The sequence below is a fragment of the Urocitellus parryii genome, chromosome 1 (assembly GCF_045843805.1).
Source record: "Urocitellus parryii isolate mUroPar1 chromosome 1, mUroPar1.hap1, whole genome shotgun sequence".
Classification (NCBI taxonomy): domain Eukaryota; kingdom Metazoa; phylum Chordata; class Mammalia; order Rodentia; family Sciuridae; genus Urocitellus; species Urocitellus parryii.
In genome coordinates, this window is record NC_135531.1 from 33,922,681 (window position 1) to 33,939,301 (window position 16,621).

Sequence of the window (16,621 nt, forward strand, 5' to 3'; positions counted from 1 at the left end):
ATCATTTCAGTGTCATCTATGTTCTTGTACCATGATGCAGCTAATGCTTGCTGGTATATAGCCACCATTGGAGACTGCTGAAAATCTGAGCAAATGGTCTCTTGCCCTACCTCCTTTTTCAGTTGTTACTTTTTTCTGTGTATTTGAACAAATGTTTCCAAATTTAGACTATTGGCTCAGTTTTCTGGCCTGTGATACTGACTTTGTTGGCCCATCATCTTGGCTACTTCTGTCTCTGAAAGTTCACTTTGTCATTATCTCTAGGACATGTTTTTTCTCAAAGTTACCTCTCTAGTTTGAGTCTTCTGTTTTACTCTTCACGTTGAAGGCCTCAGCTACGTGGCATTTCTGAGAGAATTTTATATAGCATAGAAAAGTGCTTTCTTCATCTCTAAACTGAAGACAATTGTCAGAATTTTCGGGCTTCCCTAAGCCTAAAATTCTATGAGTTTATGACTAAATAAATTTCAATTTTCAAAAAATGAGTTACCTTATTACATGAAAGCCATAATAATTTTGGGAAAGAACTATGCCATAACCTGTTTATCTTTGTTAGTACTCATTGATCATGGTGTAGTTATTTCACAAACCATTGTTTGAAATTCTTCACTATTCTTATTCTGCATCTTTCTTTGGATATTTATTATTGGTTTTAAGAGAGTTATCACAAGGCTTAGCACCTCTAAATTCTAATATATTTTGATAAAATTTTGTGGTTACTATTTTAGCCACCAATTTTGCCCTTCACATTTTAGAATGTTCATATGTGAGTACAATTAGATTTTTTTGTGTGTGTGTGTGTGCTAGAAATTGAACCCAAGAGAGGCACTTTTTATTGTTATAATTTTTATTTTTATTTTGAGACTAGGTCTTACTAATCTGCTTAGGTCCCAATAAGTTGCTGAGGCTAGCCTGGAACTTAACGATTGTCCTCCCTCAGGCTCCAGAATTGCTCGATTATAGGCATACACCATGATCCAGGCTACAATTATGTTCTCTGTATTGTTGCCTTAACAATTATTTTTAATGTTTTACATCAAAATAAAGTTGTAATTTGATGTAAAAAATCATTTTAAATATTGCTTGTGATAGCTATATTTAAACAAATCATTACCAATATATGTAGCTTTGTTATTATCACATTGCAGAAGAAAATGGTCTGCATCTTTCTAATGTTTAATTTTATAGACTTTGATTCCTTCAACCTTATGTTAACAGCATTTTTGGAAGAAATGTGTTTTGACTTCATGTGTTTTGATGCAGAGTTGGAATAGGAAATGGTTTAAACAATGATTTCTGAAATAAGATTTTAAAGTGGGTTTGCATTGCCCAACTGTACAACAAATCTTCTTTCTCTGACAATGGCTTTCAGAGTCTCAGATATTTCTATTATGAATGCTGTACATCTAATCCATCACTGTGTTGCCATGGCAAAGAGATTGGCCTTTTATGAAAGTTACCACCACATATAACAACAGACTTCAGGTCAACTCAGATGTCAATGTAAACAGTAAATGATAGTTCTCAGAGTTAATGTATTTTCCCATTCTGGAAAAAAATCTTTTAAATACTTTTCCTGAAGTAAGATTAAAAAATAATGCCACATGTGCATGAAATTTGAAATCGATTCCTAAAGTAGAGTGTTTCTTTCAGGTATACCAAATATGCCTAAGTGATAAACATTAAATAAGAGCGTCCTTTCTCATATATGTGTTAAGTTTCATCTGTGCTCTTTTTTACTTTTCATTAGAAAGAAGCTCTGAAAATATTATATGAAAATCATTTTATTATATGATAATAACTGCTGCTACTTTACATATAATTTTATCAACTTATGTAACTTTGTATGAAAAAATAAGCCAGGTAAATAAAACTTTTATAAAGTATAAATAAGAGATCATTGAACTCACAGAAATTCATATTCTTATTCAATAAATTTATACTGAATCTATTCAATATTATATTATAAAGAAAACTCATTGATTAATTTAGAAACGATATTGTATACTCCTTAAAACAGAACATTATAGTACTTAAATTTATAACACATATTTTTATTTCTAATACAATACTCTATACTCTCACAGTATTGGATTGTGGAAAATAAATTTTAAAAAACAATCGCATTTACTAAGATTATTATCAATTTATTTCTTGCTTATTGTTTACAAATCTGAACTATCAATTTGATTTTCCCTCTTTGACTTTGAAAAGTAGACTAAATGTGTGACTCTACATCTGTTATACCATTCTAAATAATCAAATTATTATAATATGTATTAATTGGATCATGAGTATGCATTAGGAAATTTTGGGGTGATGTTCAAAGAAATGAAAATAAAATATGAAATTTTAAGGCATTTCAGATTACCAAGTAATTTTACAAAGAGCACAGGTATCACAATGTGCATAAATTACAACTCTGGTAACAGAAGATCCTGATCATAGAGAATTGGCAATTATCTAGGTATCTCTCAGAGGTTTAAATCTTCTAAAATCACAAACATGCAAATTTTCCATGTATATTTTCTGTAAAATGTCTGAAATAATAATAACACAAATCCTGCTTTCTTAATGAAATGAAGAAGGCAATTCATAAAACAGAAAAGTTGAATATGATATCTCAGACCAAGAGAATATCTCAGGATTCAGGACAAAAGCAGACCTAGCATTTCAGGTTTTTGAAAACATTTTGCAGAAATGTTAAGTATAAAAATTTAACTTATCTGACCATTCATTCTACAAATGTTAATGATGAATGGGATATTCTAAAGCAAAATGTAGTAATTGAAACATTGTTTCTTATGCTAAAGGGACTGGGGATTTTTTTCTCTAGGAGAACAGATCTGTTTTATGCACACTCCCTATTAGGTTCAGATGTGAATGGTCTATATGTATCTGTATAAGAATGGAAGGATGCTTTGGTAAAGATCACACACACACACACACACACACACACACACACAAACTCCAATATTAAAAATGCAATATAAATTATATCAGTCTACCATATTGAATAATCTCACATTTGTAAAAACATTAGGAAAACATTTAAATATTTATAAATTAATAGATAGAAAAGGAAACAATACCAAAACCTAAAAACAGCATACTACAGGGATACAGCCACATCAATGTTTATAGCAGCACAATTCACAATAGCTAGACTGTGGAACCAACCTAGATGCCCTTCAATGGATGAATGGATAAAAAAAAAATGTGGCATATATACTCAATGGGATATTACTCAACACTAAAAAATAACAAGATCATGGCATTTGCAGGGAAATGGATGGCATTAGAGCAGATTATGTAAGTGAAGTTAGCCAATCCCTAAAAAACAAATGCTGAATATCTTCTCTGATATAAGGGAGGTGACTCAAAATGGGGTTGGGAGGAAGAGTCTGAGAAGAAGATTACCTCTAGTAGAGAAGAGAGGTGGGAGGGAAAGGGAGGGAGAAGGGGAATTGCATGGAAGATGGAAGGAGACACTCATCATTACACAGAATACATGTATGACAAAGTGAGGAAAAAGAAAAAAAAGAATTGTGTCACATTAGATTGGGTAGAGAGAAGTGATGGGAGGGGAGGGGAGGGGAGGGGAAGGAGGGAATGGAAGAACAGCAGAATAAAATAGACATTATTATTGCTGTGGGTATATACGTGACTGCATGACTAATGTGATTCTGCAACCTGTACACTCAGAAAAATAAGAAATTATACCCCATCTGATTCAAATGCATGATATGTCAAGATCATTGTACTTTCATGTGTAAATAATTAAAACAAATTTAAAAAAAAAACAAAAAAGAAAAGGAAACAATACTACACGTGTGATAGCAAGGAATGTAAAACAGCTCATTCCCTCTGAATTATTTGTTCTCCATCAGTATCTCTGAGATCTATTCTGGGATAAGAAGTGAATTTGCAAATGCATCTTCATGCTATAATGTGTCATAGAGAAAACAGGACAGCAAGTTGCAGAAGCACAATGAATGAGGAGTAGGGCATGGAAGGATGCAAGGGAAAACAGAGAGAAAGCAATGTGTTTCTGCATGTGTATATGTGTATGCTGGTATGTACCACTGTGGGCCATGGGGATGGGGTAAGAGAGTTATGTTTGCTTTAAATAAGTGTATTTATTTAACTCTGAAAACAAATTAGACAAATTGATTTTGTCTTTATTTCAATCATATACTAATTAACTGATGTGCAGAGAATGTAAGTACAGCTCTCAGTTGGCAGGGCACTCTGAACTCTATTTGAAGCTTTTCATGCACTTGAGGAAAATGGTCAGATTGTATCTGATTACCCATCATACATTCTCCTACTCAGAGGCAAAACAAATGGGAAAAGATCTACCTAGAGAATAGTTGCTCTTTAAATGGAAGAAGAAAGTTCACCATCAACAACATGAAGCTTTCGGCTTCAAAATGTGCAGGAGTGAGTCTTGGGACATGTGGAAGAAGGTGATCCCTTCCATATCTGGAAGCACTTGGTGACTGTCATTTCCTGAGCACAAATGCCTTTTCTGTTTTCCCTCCCCTGATCACTCTTCTGAAGTACTTTTTCATGCCTTCATCTTCTTCTAACTAATTGCCTCAATATGTGGAGAAGATTTGGGTTTCAACAGTCACAATGTTAGGTGAATTATTTCCACTGTAAAATATTTAAATTGGATAAAATATTTTTATAAACAATATCACATTTTGCAATTGACATAATACATTTCATAAGCAGAAAATACAAACTTATAGTTTTCTTTTTCCTCTCTTTGTTTTTAATTTGTCTAATGCATGGCAGGAAAAAAATAAGGAGACACATAAATGTTTAGGATACAAAATTTTAAAAGAGAGAAATATTGTTTTGGTTTTTTGCTTGGGTATTTGTTTTTTCAAACTACAATGGCCACAGCTACTAGAATTTGCTTTGATCTTGTACCACTAGAAATGATTTATTTATATACTCTAATTTAGTGTTCTCCTTAAGGTGCGCTGAATCCAGATTTTAGATTTGTTTTCTCTTGACCACTAAAGAAGAGAGGTTCTTGATAAATCACCAAGGGTTCTGATTTTGCCTCTGCCACTATTTCAGAGATTTGGGACACAGCATGATATTTGTGAGACTCTGGTTGTTCACCAATAAAGTACAGGAATTAGATCAAGATCTCAAAGGCCTCGCAATATACTTAAAAAAAAAATAAGCATACACTGCTTTTGTAATTACTGATAGAATCCCACATATACTGAGAGGCTGTTCTGCATCAACACTGGGGTGTTTATTTGTGCAAACAATGCTTTACATCTCCCTAAACAGGCATTCACACAAAACTTTACATCTAATTGGCCCCAAGGTATTATGAGTGTTAACAAATATTTTAAAGTATCTGTATTCTGGTAGAAAAAAAAAACTCTGTAAATGAATATAAATTATAATATTTTTTCCTCTAAAATCCATTTCAATGGAGACAAAAATAATTGGTGCTTTCATGAGTTTAACTTTAAACAATTGATTTGGAAAAAGAATCTTTAAAAATCCTTGTAGCAGCTAAAATCATATGGCATAATTAAAACCAAGGGAATAAGCCAAATTAAATTTACTATTTAGTATGCTTCTCTTCTTTAGGTTATTCATACCATCAGTGCCACAGATAAAGATGATTTTGCCAATGGACCAAGGTTTAACTTCTTTCTCGATGAACACCTATCTATCAACCCAAACTTCACCCTTAAGGACAATGAAGGTGAACATAAATATAATTTTTTTCTGTGTGTTTTTTGCTATGACTTAATATGGAAGATGCCTGATTAGTTTGTCTTTATTCTTATATACCCACAAACAGCTTGAAAATCAGCATTCAGTGTTGAGTTGATGTTAATGTGTTATGATCTGTGAATAGCTTGTATTTAAAATTGAGCCATATGTACAAATAGCTTTCTTTGAATTTATTCAGAAGCATTCCTTTAAACAAGAAATACACAAGTAATATGCTCTTGGGCAAATTTTAAGAGAAATCTTAGCTGACAAAAATGTTCATGCGAGTTGCAACAGCTAGGAGGTAAAAAATATTTAAATTAGAAAAAATGAAAAATATGTTCTAGAGACAGTTATGAATGGAAATGCAATGTTTGAAATCATCTGTATTAGCAAAGCTATCAGGAAATATATGCTGGGGAAATTATATTTCCTTTTGTTATTAGGAACATTTTCCAGAGTATGGGTGGAAATATGCATAATTGTGAGGTGTTATGGTAGTTTTAAAAATCGTTTTTGTTTAATATTCTGTATTGAGGGGAGAAAGAAATACCATAATTTAGTTACTAAGAAGATTCATCATTATTTGGATATTTTATTTGGTGGATTCCTCCATCTAGACAAATAATAAGCCATTCAGTTTGTGTAGCTTTCTAATTAGCATCAACATTGTCCTCCAAATTAACTTTTAACCTTTTTTTTTCATGCTGGGGATTGAATGCAAGGGCACTTTTTTACTTACATATGTATTTATTTAATTAGTTAGTTTAAGACGTAGCCTTGCTAAGTTACTTAGGGTCTTGCTAAATGGCTGAGGCTTGTCTCCAACTTGTGATCCTTCTATCTTAGGATTCCCAGTCTCTGGGAGTACAGGCATGCACCACCATACCTACTGATCATATTAATCTGCATGTACTATTGAGATTTAATAATTGCCTCAAATTGACATGAAGGAAAAATGTTACATAAATTGTGGAATCAACATTTAATTTTCTTTTGGTACACTTCTACGAAAGCATTTTTGCCATTATCCTTGAGTGTCTTTAAATTTTACTAATGAGTATATACTACAATGTGAATGCAACCATAGGGTTCATATGAAATATACATCTTCATTGTCTCTCCCATTTTAAGTAACCTCATGGTCTTCTCTGCTTATAAATATATATATTTGTGTAGGATAAATTGCTTTTAAATCACCATTGTAAATTTACTTACATCTGAACATCCTATGTTATAATCCACACATGTTTAGTATATAAACGTGAATTTTTTTTAAAAAAATTCAGATTTTCCTGCATTCCAAATAATTATACAATTGGAGGTAGCATTTAACTTTCTGCCTTAGTAGACTGAAATCATATTCCTTCAAACTATGCACTCATTGTTGAAAGGATATATGTGTGATTTCTTAAGCAACTATTTTGTTCAAGCAAATGAATGCTTAAACTAGTTAATCTTTTTCAAGTGAGAGGAGCCTGTCGACAGTTGTATAAAGATGTTTTAAAATATTTTTTTAAATATTTTATAGCTTTTGAGGGTTCAATAAATTATAAATAATAAACAATTCACCTTCAGTAGGAAAAAACAGCAATTCTCTTTAAAAATTGTATTAATGCATAGTTTAAAATGTGATTCAGCAAAATGTCTTGGTTGCACTATAAAAGCTCAACTGCTTAACCTCTTGAGCCTCAGTTGTGACATGGATTATTCATAATTAGAAATACTTCTAAGTCACCTTAGAAGAATTAATTGTATATAAATGAATTAGAATATTATAGTTTATTCACAAAGAAGACAATTATTAATAATAGTGTAAAATATTCAAATTAGAAATCCAATACTCCTGGAACTGGGGTGCTTGAGCATTATATTATATGAATTCATAGACATTCACACGCCCCTAGAACATAAAATTCAGTCCAGAAGAAAAAAATACTTAAGACCATTATGTTTTTGAGCCTACTGTTTAAATGAAAGTGCATATTCAGAGACACAAAAGAAAGCACACACAGTCCCCAAGCCAGGGCATCTAATCAGAAAGCTATAGTTTAGCAACATATCCAAATACTATATGGAAAGGATGAGGGAAGAAACAGAGATATATCCAAACAAGAGAGAAAGAAATGTATATTGCTGTGTATGATAAAGATGAAGAATTTTAATTTTCAATAGGGAGTTAGATTAAAAAATATATATCAAAAAATAAATTCACTCTAAGTAACAAAGATACACATAAATGAAAAGCATTTCAATAGAAATATTTAGTGTTCTGAAAATAAAAAAAAAGAAAATAAAGAAATAATATCTTTATTCAAAGAAAAAGGAATTAGCTGGGCACAACTGTAATCCAAACTACTTGGGAAACTAAGGCAAGAGTATCGCTAGTTCCAGGCCAGCCTCAGCAACTTAGCAAGACCCTGTCACAAAAAGTAAAATAAAATAAAAAAACGTTGTGGATGTACCTCATTGACACAGAGCCATCAAAACAAACATACAAACAAAAACAAATCAGAAATTCTTTAGATAAAATGAGAATAATAATAGAAGACAAATATATGTATAAATAATTGGAAAATATTTATCAAAATAGGAATAAAGTTTCTAAATGTATTGTAAACTATATAAAACTACATGGAGAAGGATATAGAAATTTAGTGTTTTACATATATATATATATATATATATATATATATATATAATCATTTTAATGGTAAATTATCATGTGTGTATAAGTATACATATTTTGGTGATATATGCATGTGCATGTATACATAGCCTATATATCAATTATAACTATATTCATTAAATATATAGGAATTATGCATAACTAAGTAAATACTTAATAAATTTGAAATATATGGTTAGGAATAATACAGATGAAATTCAGAGATGTGGTTAACTGTGGGTGGAAATGAGAAGTGAAATCAGGTGGATAGTAAAATATTTATGCAATGTCTTATTTTTCTGAGACATATCTAAACAAAAGTGGCATTATAATATATATAAAGTTTGAGTGGTAGTATTTTCTTTTAATTTCTGTATGAGTGAAAAGTTTAACTAAAATAACTAAAGCATCTTTGTAGCACAAGATAGGAACTCGCTTACTCAACTAGTGTGAACCTGAACACTATTTATGTCAGTTTCTCTAAGTGTTGATCTCTTCACAAGTATAGTCAGAATCTATTTCCTGCCCTCAAAAACATCTCATGTGATACAGTGATCACACATGGAATGGTACAGACAATAAGCATGATGCACAGTAAGAATAGATAAGATATATGCCTGTTCTGGAATAAGATGAGTGAAATTTATCAGAACAAGGGCAATGGCTAAAAGTTTTAGACAAGAGATTGGAAGTCATAAGGTCCTAAGGTGGGAAAAAACACGGGAGTAGACCAGGATTCAAATCTCACATGATGTCAACAGCTACAGAAAGTGGACATAAAATTAAGAGGTGGTGAAAGGGGCAGGCTGTCGTCACTTTCACAGTTTCTTAGACTATGGAAATAAATCTTCCAGTCTTCTCCATTTTTATGATTTCAACCATAACTGCATGGAAAGTAAGAAAACTATTTAAGGGAAACACTGTAATTTGCTGTGTCATGCCTTAAGACTGGAAGAATTTCCTCTTCGTGAATCACAGTACCACAAGTTCTTCAAATGTTTATATCCTCTCCTCAGAGTGCTTGTATGAGACAACAATTTTCCATAGTTGGTGTGTTAGTCATCTTTCCTATTGCTGTGATCAAAAGACCTGACAAGAACAATTTTAGAGGAGTCAAAATTTATTTTGGGTCTCAGTCCATAGATGGCTGTCACCATTCCTAGGGTTTCAAGGTGAGGCAGAACATTATAATGGAAGAGTGTGGAGGAGGGGAGCACCTTTGAACATGGTGACTAGAAAGGAGAGAGAGGGAGAGAGGGAGAGAGAGGGAGAGGGAGGGAGGGATAGGGAGGGAGGGATAGGGAGGGAGGGAGGGAGAGGGAGAGAGAGTAGAGTAAAGACAAATACATACCCCAAAGGCACACCCCAGGGAACTACAGTCTCAGCCACACCCTACCTACCTATAGTTACCACCTAGTTAATCCCTATCAGGTGATTAATGTACTGATTAGGTTAAATCATTCATAATCCAATTCTTTTACCTCTAAACTGTCCTTCTTCAATCACACACAAGCTTTTGGAGGACATTACACAACTAAACCATAAATCCTGGCATTCATCCTTTCCTGCCTTGCAAGCAAAAGCATTAATTACCCTTTGGTTCTAGACTACAGCTTCTAAAATATCTGTGTAATAAATAGCCCTGGAAGGTATGGGATGCCTTTTAGGAACAAAGAATATTTTTATTTACTCTGTAGTTGAATGAGGATAAGGACTTCTTTGAAACACGTTTTGGGCATGTTTGCTTGCAATTCATTACAAATGATCTATGATTTCCAAACTCAAGGTTCTTTAGGGGGCATACAAACTCACGTGTGCACACAGTGCTCCTGGACTCTTGCACCTCACTATTTTCACCCTAGATTGCTAGGAAATTTATATGAACAAGTGTCTAGGCTGTTGATGTGGACATGAGGAAAAATTCCTTCATCTCTGCTCCAGGAACATGTGTCTTCCCCAGTCCCCTTAAATTATGGTAGGTTAATTTATTAGCTTGAGAGTCTGAAAAAAATCTCAGATAAGACCTTTCACAATTATTAATACATCATTGAATGAAACTGTACTAGAAACTTCTATAAAAGCATCTATTTATTTATAGATTATTAATATGTGTGTACTATGCTAATTCCAGAGGCAGACATTTAGAGTATTTATGCCTAGTAACAATAAGGTAGCTAATTTCTTCACACCAACTAAAAAGATCTTCATCCATGTAAACCCTGACAGTATTCCCTGTGTAATAGCCAGAACAACTTGCAAAATAACCAAATTAAAAACAACATTTCATATTTTTCTAGATCTTTCCTCTCCCCATTAGATCTTTCCTGCCTTATGTTTTCTACCTCATTGATTTGGAACCTACAAATTTATCTTAACTTTGCAGAACAAAAGTCTTCTTAAATGTTCCATCTTGTTTATAAAAAAAATTCTTTATTTTGGGCCTAGTTTTTATTACTCACTGTGACATATGCTGGGAGTATATTGGTAGAAATACCAGCATGGAGCTAATGATCTACTTAAAGACACAGGAGTCCTACCAGAGAAAATATATCCACTCAAAAAAAAAAAAAAATGTGGTCCAAATAGTGCTTAGCCAGATAGTATTTTTTTTTTTTTTTACTTTTTTCTACAAAAAACTGGGGAACTTTTTCTTTTTCATTTTTTCCCTATGTTTAATGCATTAGTCTTGTGATTTTTAACAACAATTGTTAGACTATTCTAATCCTTGTAGCATATCTGTGTTTGGTGGGTGAATGTGGAGGGGAGACAGAACTCAGATATATAGTCTTCATTCTTGATGTGTCTAATTACTTGCAGTAATTAATTGAAACTGGCTAATCATGGAGAACAGAAATTTATTCCTCAAAATTGTGGAGACTGGTGTATGGTTAGGGAGCAGTCTCTGCTTCCAAGATTAGACTTGATTATTTCATCCTCTATAGGAAAAGAATTCTGTCCCTCACATGGCAGTAGGTCAGAAGAGAGAGAGCCCACACAACAAGCTGCTTTTATTGTGGCATTAATTCACTCATGGGAAATGGATCCACCTACCTCCTGGTAATATCACCACCCAACACTTTATTGCTCTGGTGCCCAAGTTTTCAACACCTGAATGTTAGGGCAGAGACGACCAAGCCTTAGCACTAGAAGAAGCTTAAATGCTAGTGTATTTCTGTAGAGAATATTCATTGTTTATTCTTATAAACAAGCATAGAAGGGATTTTCACTTTTATCCAATCAGAGTCTGAACTGAGTTAAGGATGATTTGCAGTTCTGTTTAGATGAAGTTTATCCTTGCTTTGTTCCTGTTCCTGGAGCATGCCGTTCTAGGACTCTTTACTGAGAGTGTGCTTGTTGTGATCCCTAACTTTTACCATTGTTTGTTCAACAGCAAGATATAACACTATACTTTTTTTTTCTTCTTCAAAGTGTTTCAGCTAAACTTTTTTTTTCTTAAAATTTTAATTTAAAAAAAAATATGTTTTAGGAAAAAATCTGCCTTGTATTCAGATAAGAGACCCACTGGTTTCCAATTTGGTTCCAGATCCAAGAAACTTCCAAATGCTCTTCTAGTTTCTGTCTCAGTACGTAACCCCTATCTCTCATTAGTTATTAGTATAAGCAAACAGATTGCATGGAAAGAGCAGCTCAATTTAGATAATGGGTCAGGATGTCAGATAACAGTAATTGTAACATAATAATGGATTCTTCCTCTAAAATATTTACTGGAATAATATGCTTGGATAAATAAACTTGGCCTATGTATGTATCCTGAATGTCATCTCCAAAGGAGAAAGGATATGAGGATTTTAAGAAAATATTTAGGTCTGGTTTAAATTTACCATCATCATTTATTTTATTAGAAGAATCCCTGGGAACTTTGCTTAAACATCTTACCTAAGTGAAAGATCACAGAACATGGAAGGGGTGAATTAGGTTGAAGGACAGAGATTAGTATGTATCAAAGCATATTATATGTGTTAGAAAGGAAAATAAATTCTTAATTAGATATAAATATGACACTGACACATGAAAACGTGGACAATGAACAATTTAAAAACCTGGTATGGTAAAAAATTCAAATGGATGCTGCTTTAAGTGGAATTAGTGATCAGAAAAGAACAAAAGGAGAAGAAACACAGAAGAGTGCTTCAGAGGTTGATTCTGCAAACAGCTTGTCTTTCTGGTATCTCTACTAATTAAGTATGAGGCCAACCATGTTACAGCCCTGGCTTTACCATGACTCAGCATTGTCTTTGTAAAATTGAGATAGGAGGATGATGATTAGTGTTATTTTTATTCTTGCAAAGATAGATGAAATTACAGAGAATTTGGTATCACATGATATACTGTAGTCATAAAATGAACAATACAGATAACTTTAAAAAATAAATAGAAAAAGCATTATTGAAGAAACAAATACCCTCAGTGAAGGATGATTTTGGTTCAAGATTGAAATGATATAGATATCTCCTAGAGATATCCTTTAACTTAACAAAATGTAAAATAATTCTACAAATTTCCAGACAATAATTTAAAATTGTAAAGTGATTGGATGTAGTAAAATTACTCTAAAATTACAAGAGTCAATGCCCATTTAGTGACATTTGAAGAATAAACTAAAATGAAAGAATTATCTTCCCATCTAAAATATCACTCACTTTAAAATTAATGAAGGGAGTGTACAAAAACTTTATGCATCAGTGAATATAACTGTATAAATTAACATAAAATTTAATTAGGAAAAAATATATGGACTTTTTGCAGACAAATTAAAATAAGATAAAATAAGACTATTAAAGTATTGAAGGTAAATTCAAAGTATGATTTATTCAATGCATGATTATTAAACATCTGCCAGAAACAATGAATTGAGTATAATGAATAGAGCATAATCATAATAAAAGCAATAGTAATAAAATAATAGACTATATAGTACTTTTTAGAAATATTATATGCACTTTGAATATTTTCAGTGGGAACTTATTCATTTATTGATTTAATTAAAAATGAAAAGCTTTTTAAACGTATACTCATGCAGTCCTATCTCCTCCAACTCTGTTTACACCTGGGGCTCAGCATGGCCATTCCAATCACTCCACCGGCTCTGTATAACCATTCCTCCTTGCCTTTCCTGGAGAAAATTGTCATTCAACTAAGAGAAAATTCTGTAGTCAGCTTTTAACATTGGTTTTCTTGCACTTCCTCATCTTTCAAGTGATATTACTTTTTCCAGCATAGAAAGCAGTGATCTAAGTTGGCAGAATGTGGGGACTTACAAAACATATCTCCTGCTTTCCAGGGGCTTGTGATCTAGTCAGAAAAGTGAGGATGACATGAAATGCAACTTGCATTTGAAGTCAGTGGAATATCAGTAACTTCAATTACTACAAGTTTTTAGTTTAAAAGATGAAAGCATCATTAGACTTTTAAGGTAGAGTCTATTCTTCCAGGCAGAGTAAATCAGAGTACAGTTTCCAACTAGGGGAGAGTTTAAGAGAGTACCAAGGTGAGGGAGGCATCATCAGTCACACTGGGGAGAAAAATCCATCCAGGGAAGTTCAACAAAGCAGAAGCCAGGTGACATTTTAATTCACCCTTGAGAACAGATTGTTATGCATCATTCCCTAGTCTGTGCTCTCAATAGATACATTGTCATTCATTGCTTAGTTGCTTTAGTACCAAATTGTAGTGAATTAAAAAAAAAACATGATAAGCAAAATATCTTCAATATTTATCTGGAAATGTATTGTTCACAAATTATTAAATATTAATGATAGGATTTGGAGAATTACCAAGTAAGTAAAGGATTTATTTTAGCAATATATACTTTAAAATGTATATTGCAAATATTTTTCTTTATTAATGGCCTTATTTTTACTTTACTATATTGGTAGTGACACAATTTTATTTGAAATTGGCAACCAAAGTTTAGAAGTTAATTTTAAAGTTATAGCAATAAAAGTATAAAATGCTTTCTGATTCAAATGTATTTTTCTGCTATTATCTTAAATTGTAAAATTTTCATTTTAGCACCAAAACATTCTATTATATGATTTACCATTCTTATTCTCTATAGAAAATAAACTTTGGCCATAAAATCTCAGATTTTTTTTTTTAAATTTGGCTCAAACCAGGATTCTGGACTTAGAATACTTTGTGCATGCATTTTGTAATATACATCCTAATCCCCTAATATAAAATCATTCCTCTACCATGGCATGTCTATTCTGTTTCATGATCTTCATGCTGTCTCTTCAGGGACTAGGCTTTATTTAATGCAAGAAGATTTGTCTGACTTAAGTCTTAAGCTTAATTCTAACTGTAAGAGTACATTTGTAAATCACAGATTTTTGTAAAGAAAGAGATTACAATAAGTATACATGTCTATCTCTCTTTGTTTACAAGATTCCAACTCATACTTAATTTATCTTTCAAATTTATTCTTTAAAATTCTTTGACGATTTGCTACCAAAAATATTATTAGTATTGGTTCCTAAGTTCTTTTATTAGATACGTATATTCCAATTTTAATAGACTTTCATATTCTTTTAAAATTAATTCATTTTAAAACAATAAAAATACTATGAAAATTATCATTTACAATCATATTTGGCAAGATTTTGTAGACTGCCTATGCTATTCAGTTTTCCCTCATGGTGACAAAATACTTGAGAAAATCAGTGAAGGTTCATGATTTGAGAGGTTTTAGTCTATGTTCCCCTTGCTTTGGGCCTGTAGTGAGGAAGAACATTATGGAAGGTGTGGTGGAGCAAAGTTGCTTGCCTAATACCAGCTTGTAAGCAAAGAGATAGAGGAAAGGACCAGGGTCCCATATACTCTTCAAATGCTCAGTATCCAGTGGTCTAACTTCCTTCCAATAGGCCCTTCCCCTAAAGACTGCACCATCTCCCAAAGCCTTTTAAACACCTTGTCCTTTTAACCTTCTTCCAATATTTCTAATATTTTGTTTTTGTTTTGCTTCATTACTTTTCATTTCTTTGCAATAAAATACATTTATGCTTCTAAAATAAATATATTGGCTATTATGTTTCTTTATAACTTTTAGCAAAACATTTAAATGCAATCTAGAACAAAAAAGTGTTTTGTTTGTGTTTTGGGAGAGGGGAGGCTATTTAGGGTTATTAGAAGAACTTTAAATTTCCATCACACAGAAGTTATGATAAAGCATATTTTCAATGTTGATATTGACTATGCAGCTGTTATAAAAACCTTTGCTCTCAAGTCCTTTCATTCAAATTCTACTATGAATTAGTTCTGAAATACAGGTACTTAGGTTGACACACATTGGAAATCGTAGTAGTTTTTTAAATGTTCATTTCATACATTTCAGCATTCTCAGATCTGCAGCAGTTTATATTCCCATAGTTTATTTTTGTCCTTCAAACAAGAATTCACAGCTGGTGTGGTAATGTACTTAATTTCGCTACAGAGAATGACCATTTTAAATTCTGTTTTTATCCACAGGGTTTCAAGAGAACATTTAGAGATTTCTCTTTGTCCTAAACAAAATAGTGCACACATAATTCACCCTGCCTTATAAATCAAGCACCACACATCCTCTAATAGATGAGCCAGCTACTACTCCCTGCTGAGTCACTTATCTCCTGTCAGAGAAGAGAGCCTGACACAGTGCTTTCATTCCTCCCTGGCTCTCCTTTCTCTACCAGTCAAATCTCAGATTCTTCACTTGCTTACATTTACTCACATGCACTGGACAGAGTAGCACTGTGCTTTATCAAAAATTAGACACTCGAGGCTTGACTATTGGGAAGTTAAAATCCACGTACAATCTTAATCATAAAGTAGAAAACTCTGAATTTCAACTCTAGAGATTTTTTTAGTGGACATTTAACTGTAGATAAAAGAATATGCTTTTTTTTTTTCCTCTTTCTGAGTTGTGTCAGGTCATATTGCATCAAACTTTTTATACCCTTGTAATGATAAAAATATAAATAAAGGAAAGTTGATTCATATGTACCAAGCCAAAAAAAATAAAAGTAGAACAAAATTAAGTTACTGCTAATTTTACTATTCCATGTTCCATTCCACTTTATTTTGCCTTCTTTTCTTGGAAATGTAGGTTCCACTCTTTTACTTAAATTCTTTCTTTGGTATAAATTATACAGTGCTATAGTAACTTGACCCTTCCTCTGCATTAAGGAAGGTGGAACTTTA

At 32.4% G+C, this 16,621-nt stretch overlaps 1 protein-coding gene across 3 annotated transcripts in view; it reads left to right on the forward strand.

Annotated features, from left to right (window-relative positions):
* The window catches only part of Cdh18 (cadherin 18), a 307,953-nt gene that overhangs the window by 277,666 nt on the left and 13,666 nt on the right, over positions 1–16,621 (forward strand). For all 3 annotated transcript variants that reach the window (XM_026393607.2, XM_026393608.2, XM_026393609.2), the window contains exon 9: positions 5,626–5,743. In XM_026393607.2, the coding sequence (XP_026249392.2) occupies positions 5,626–5,743 (118 nt within the window). The remainder of the gene's footprint in view (positions 1–5,625; positions 5,744–16,621) is intronic.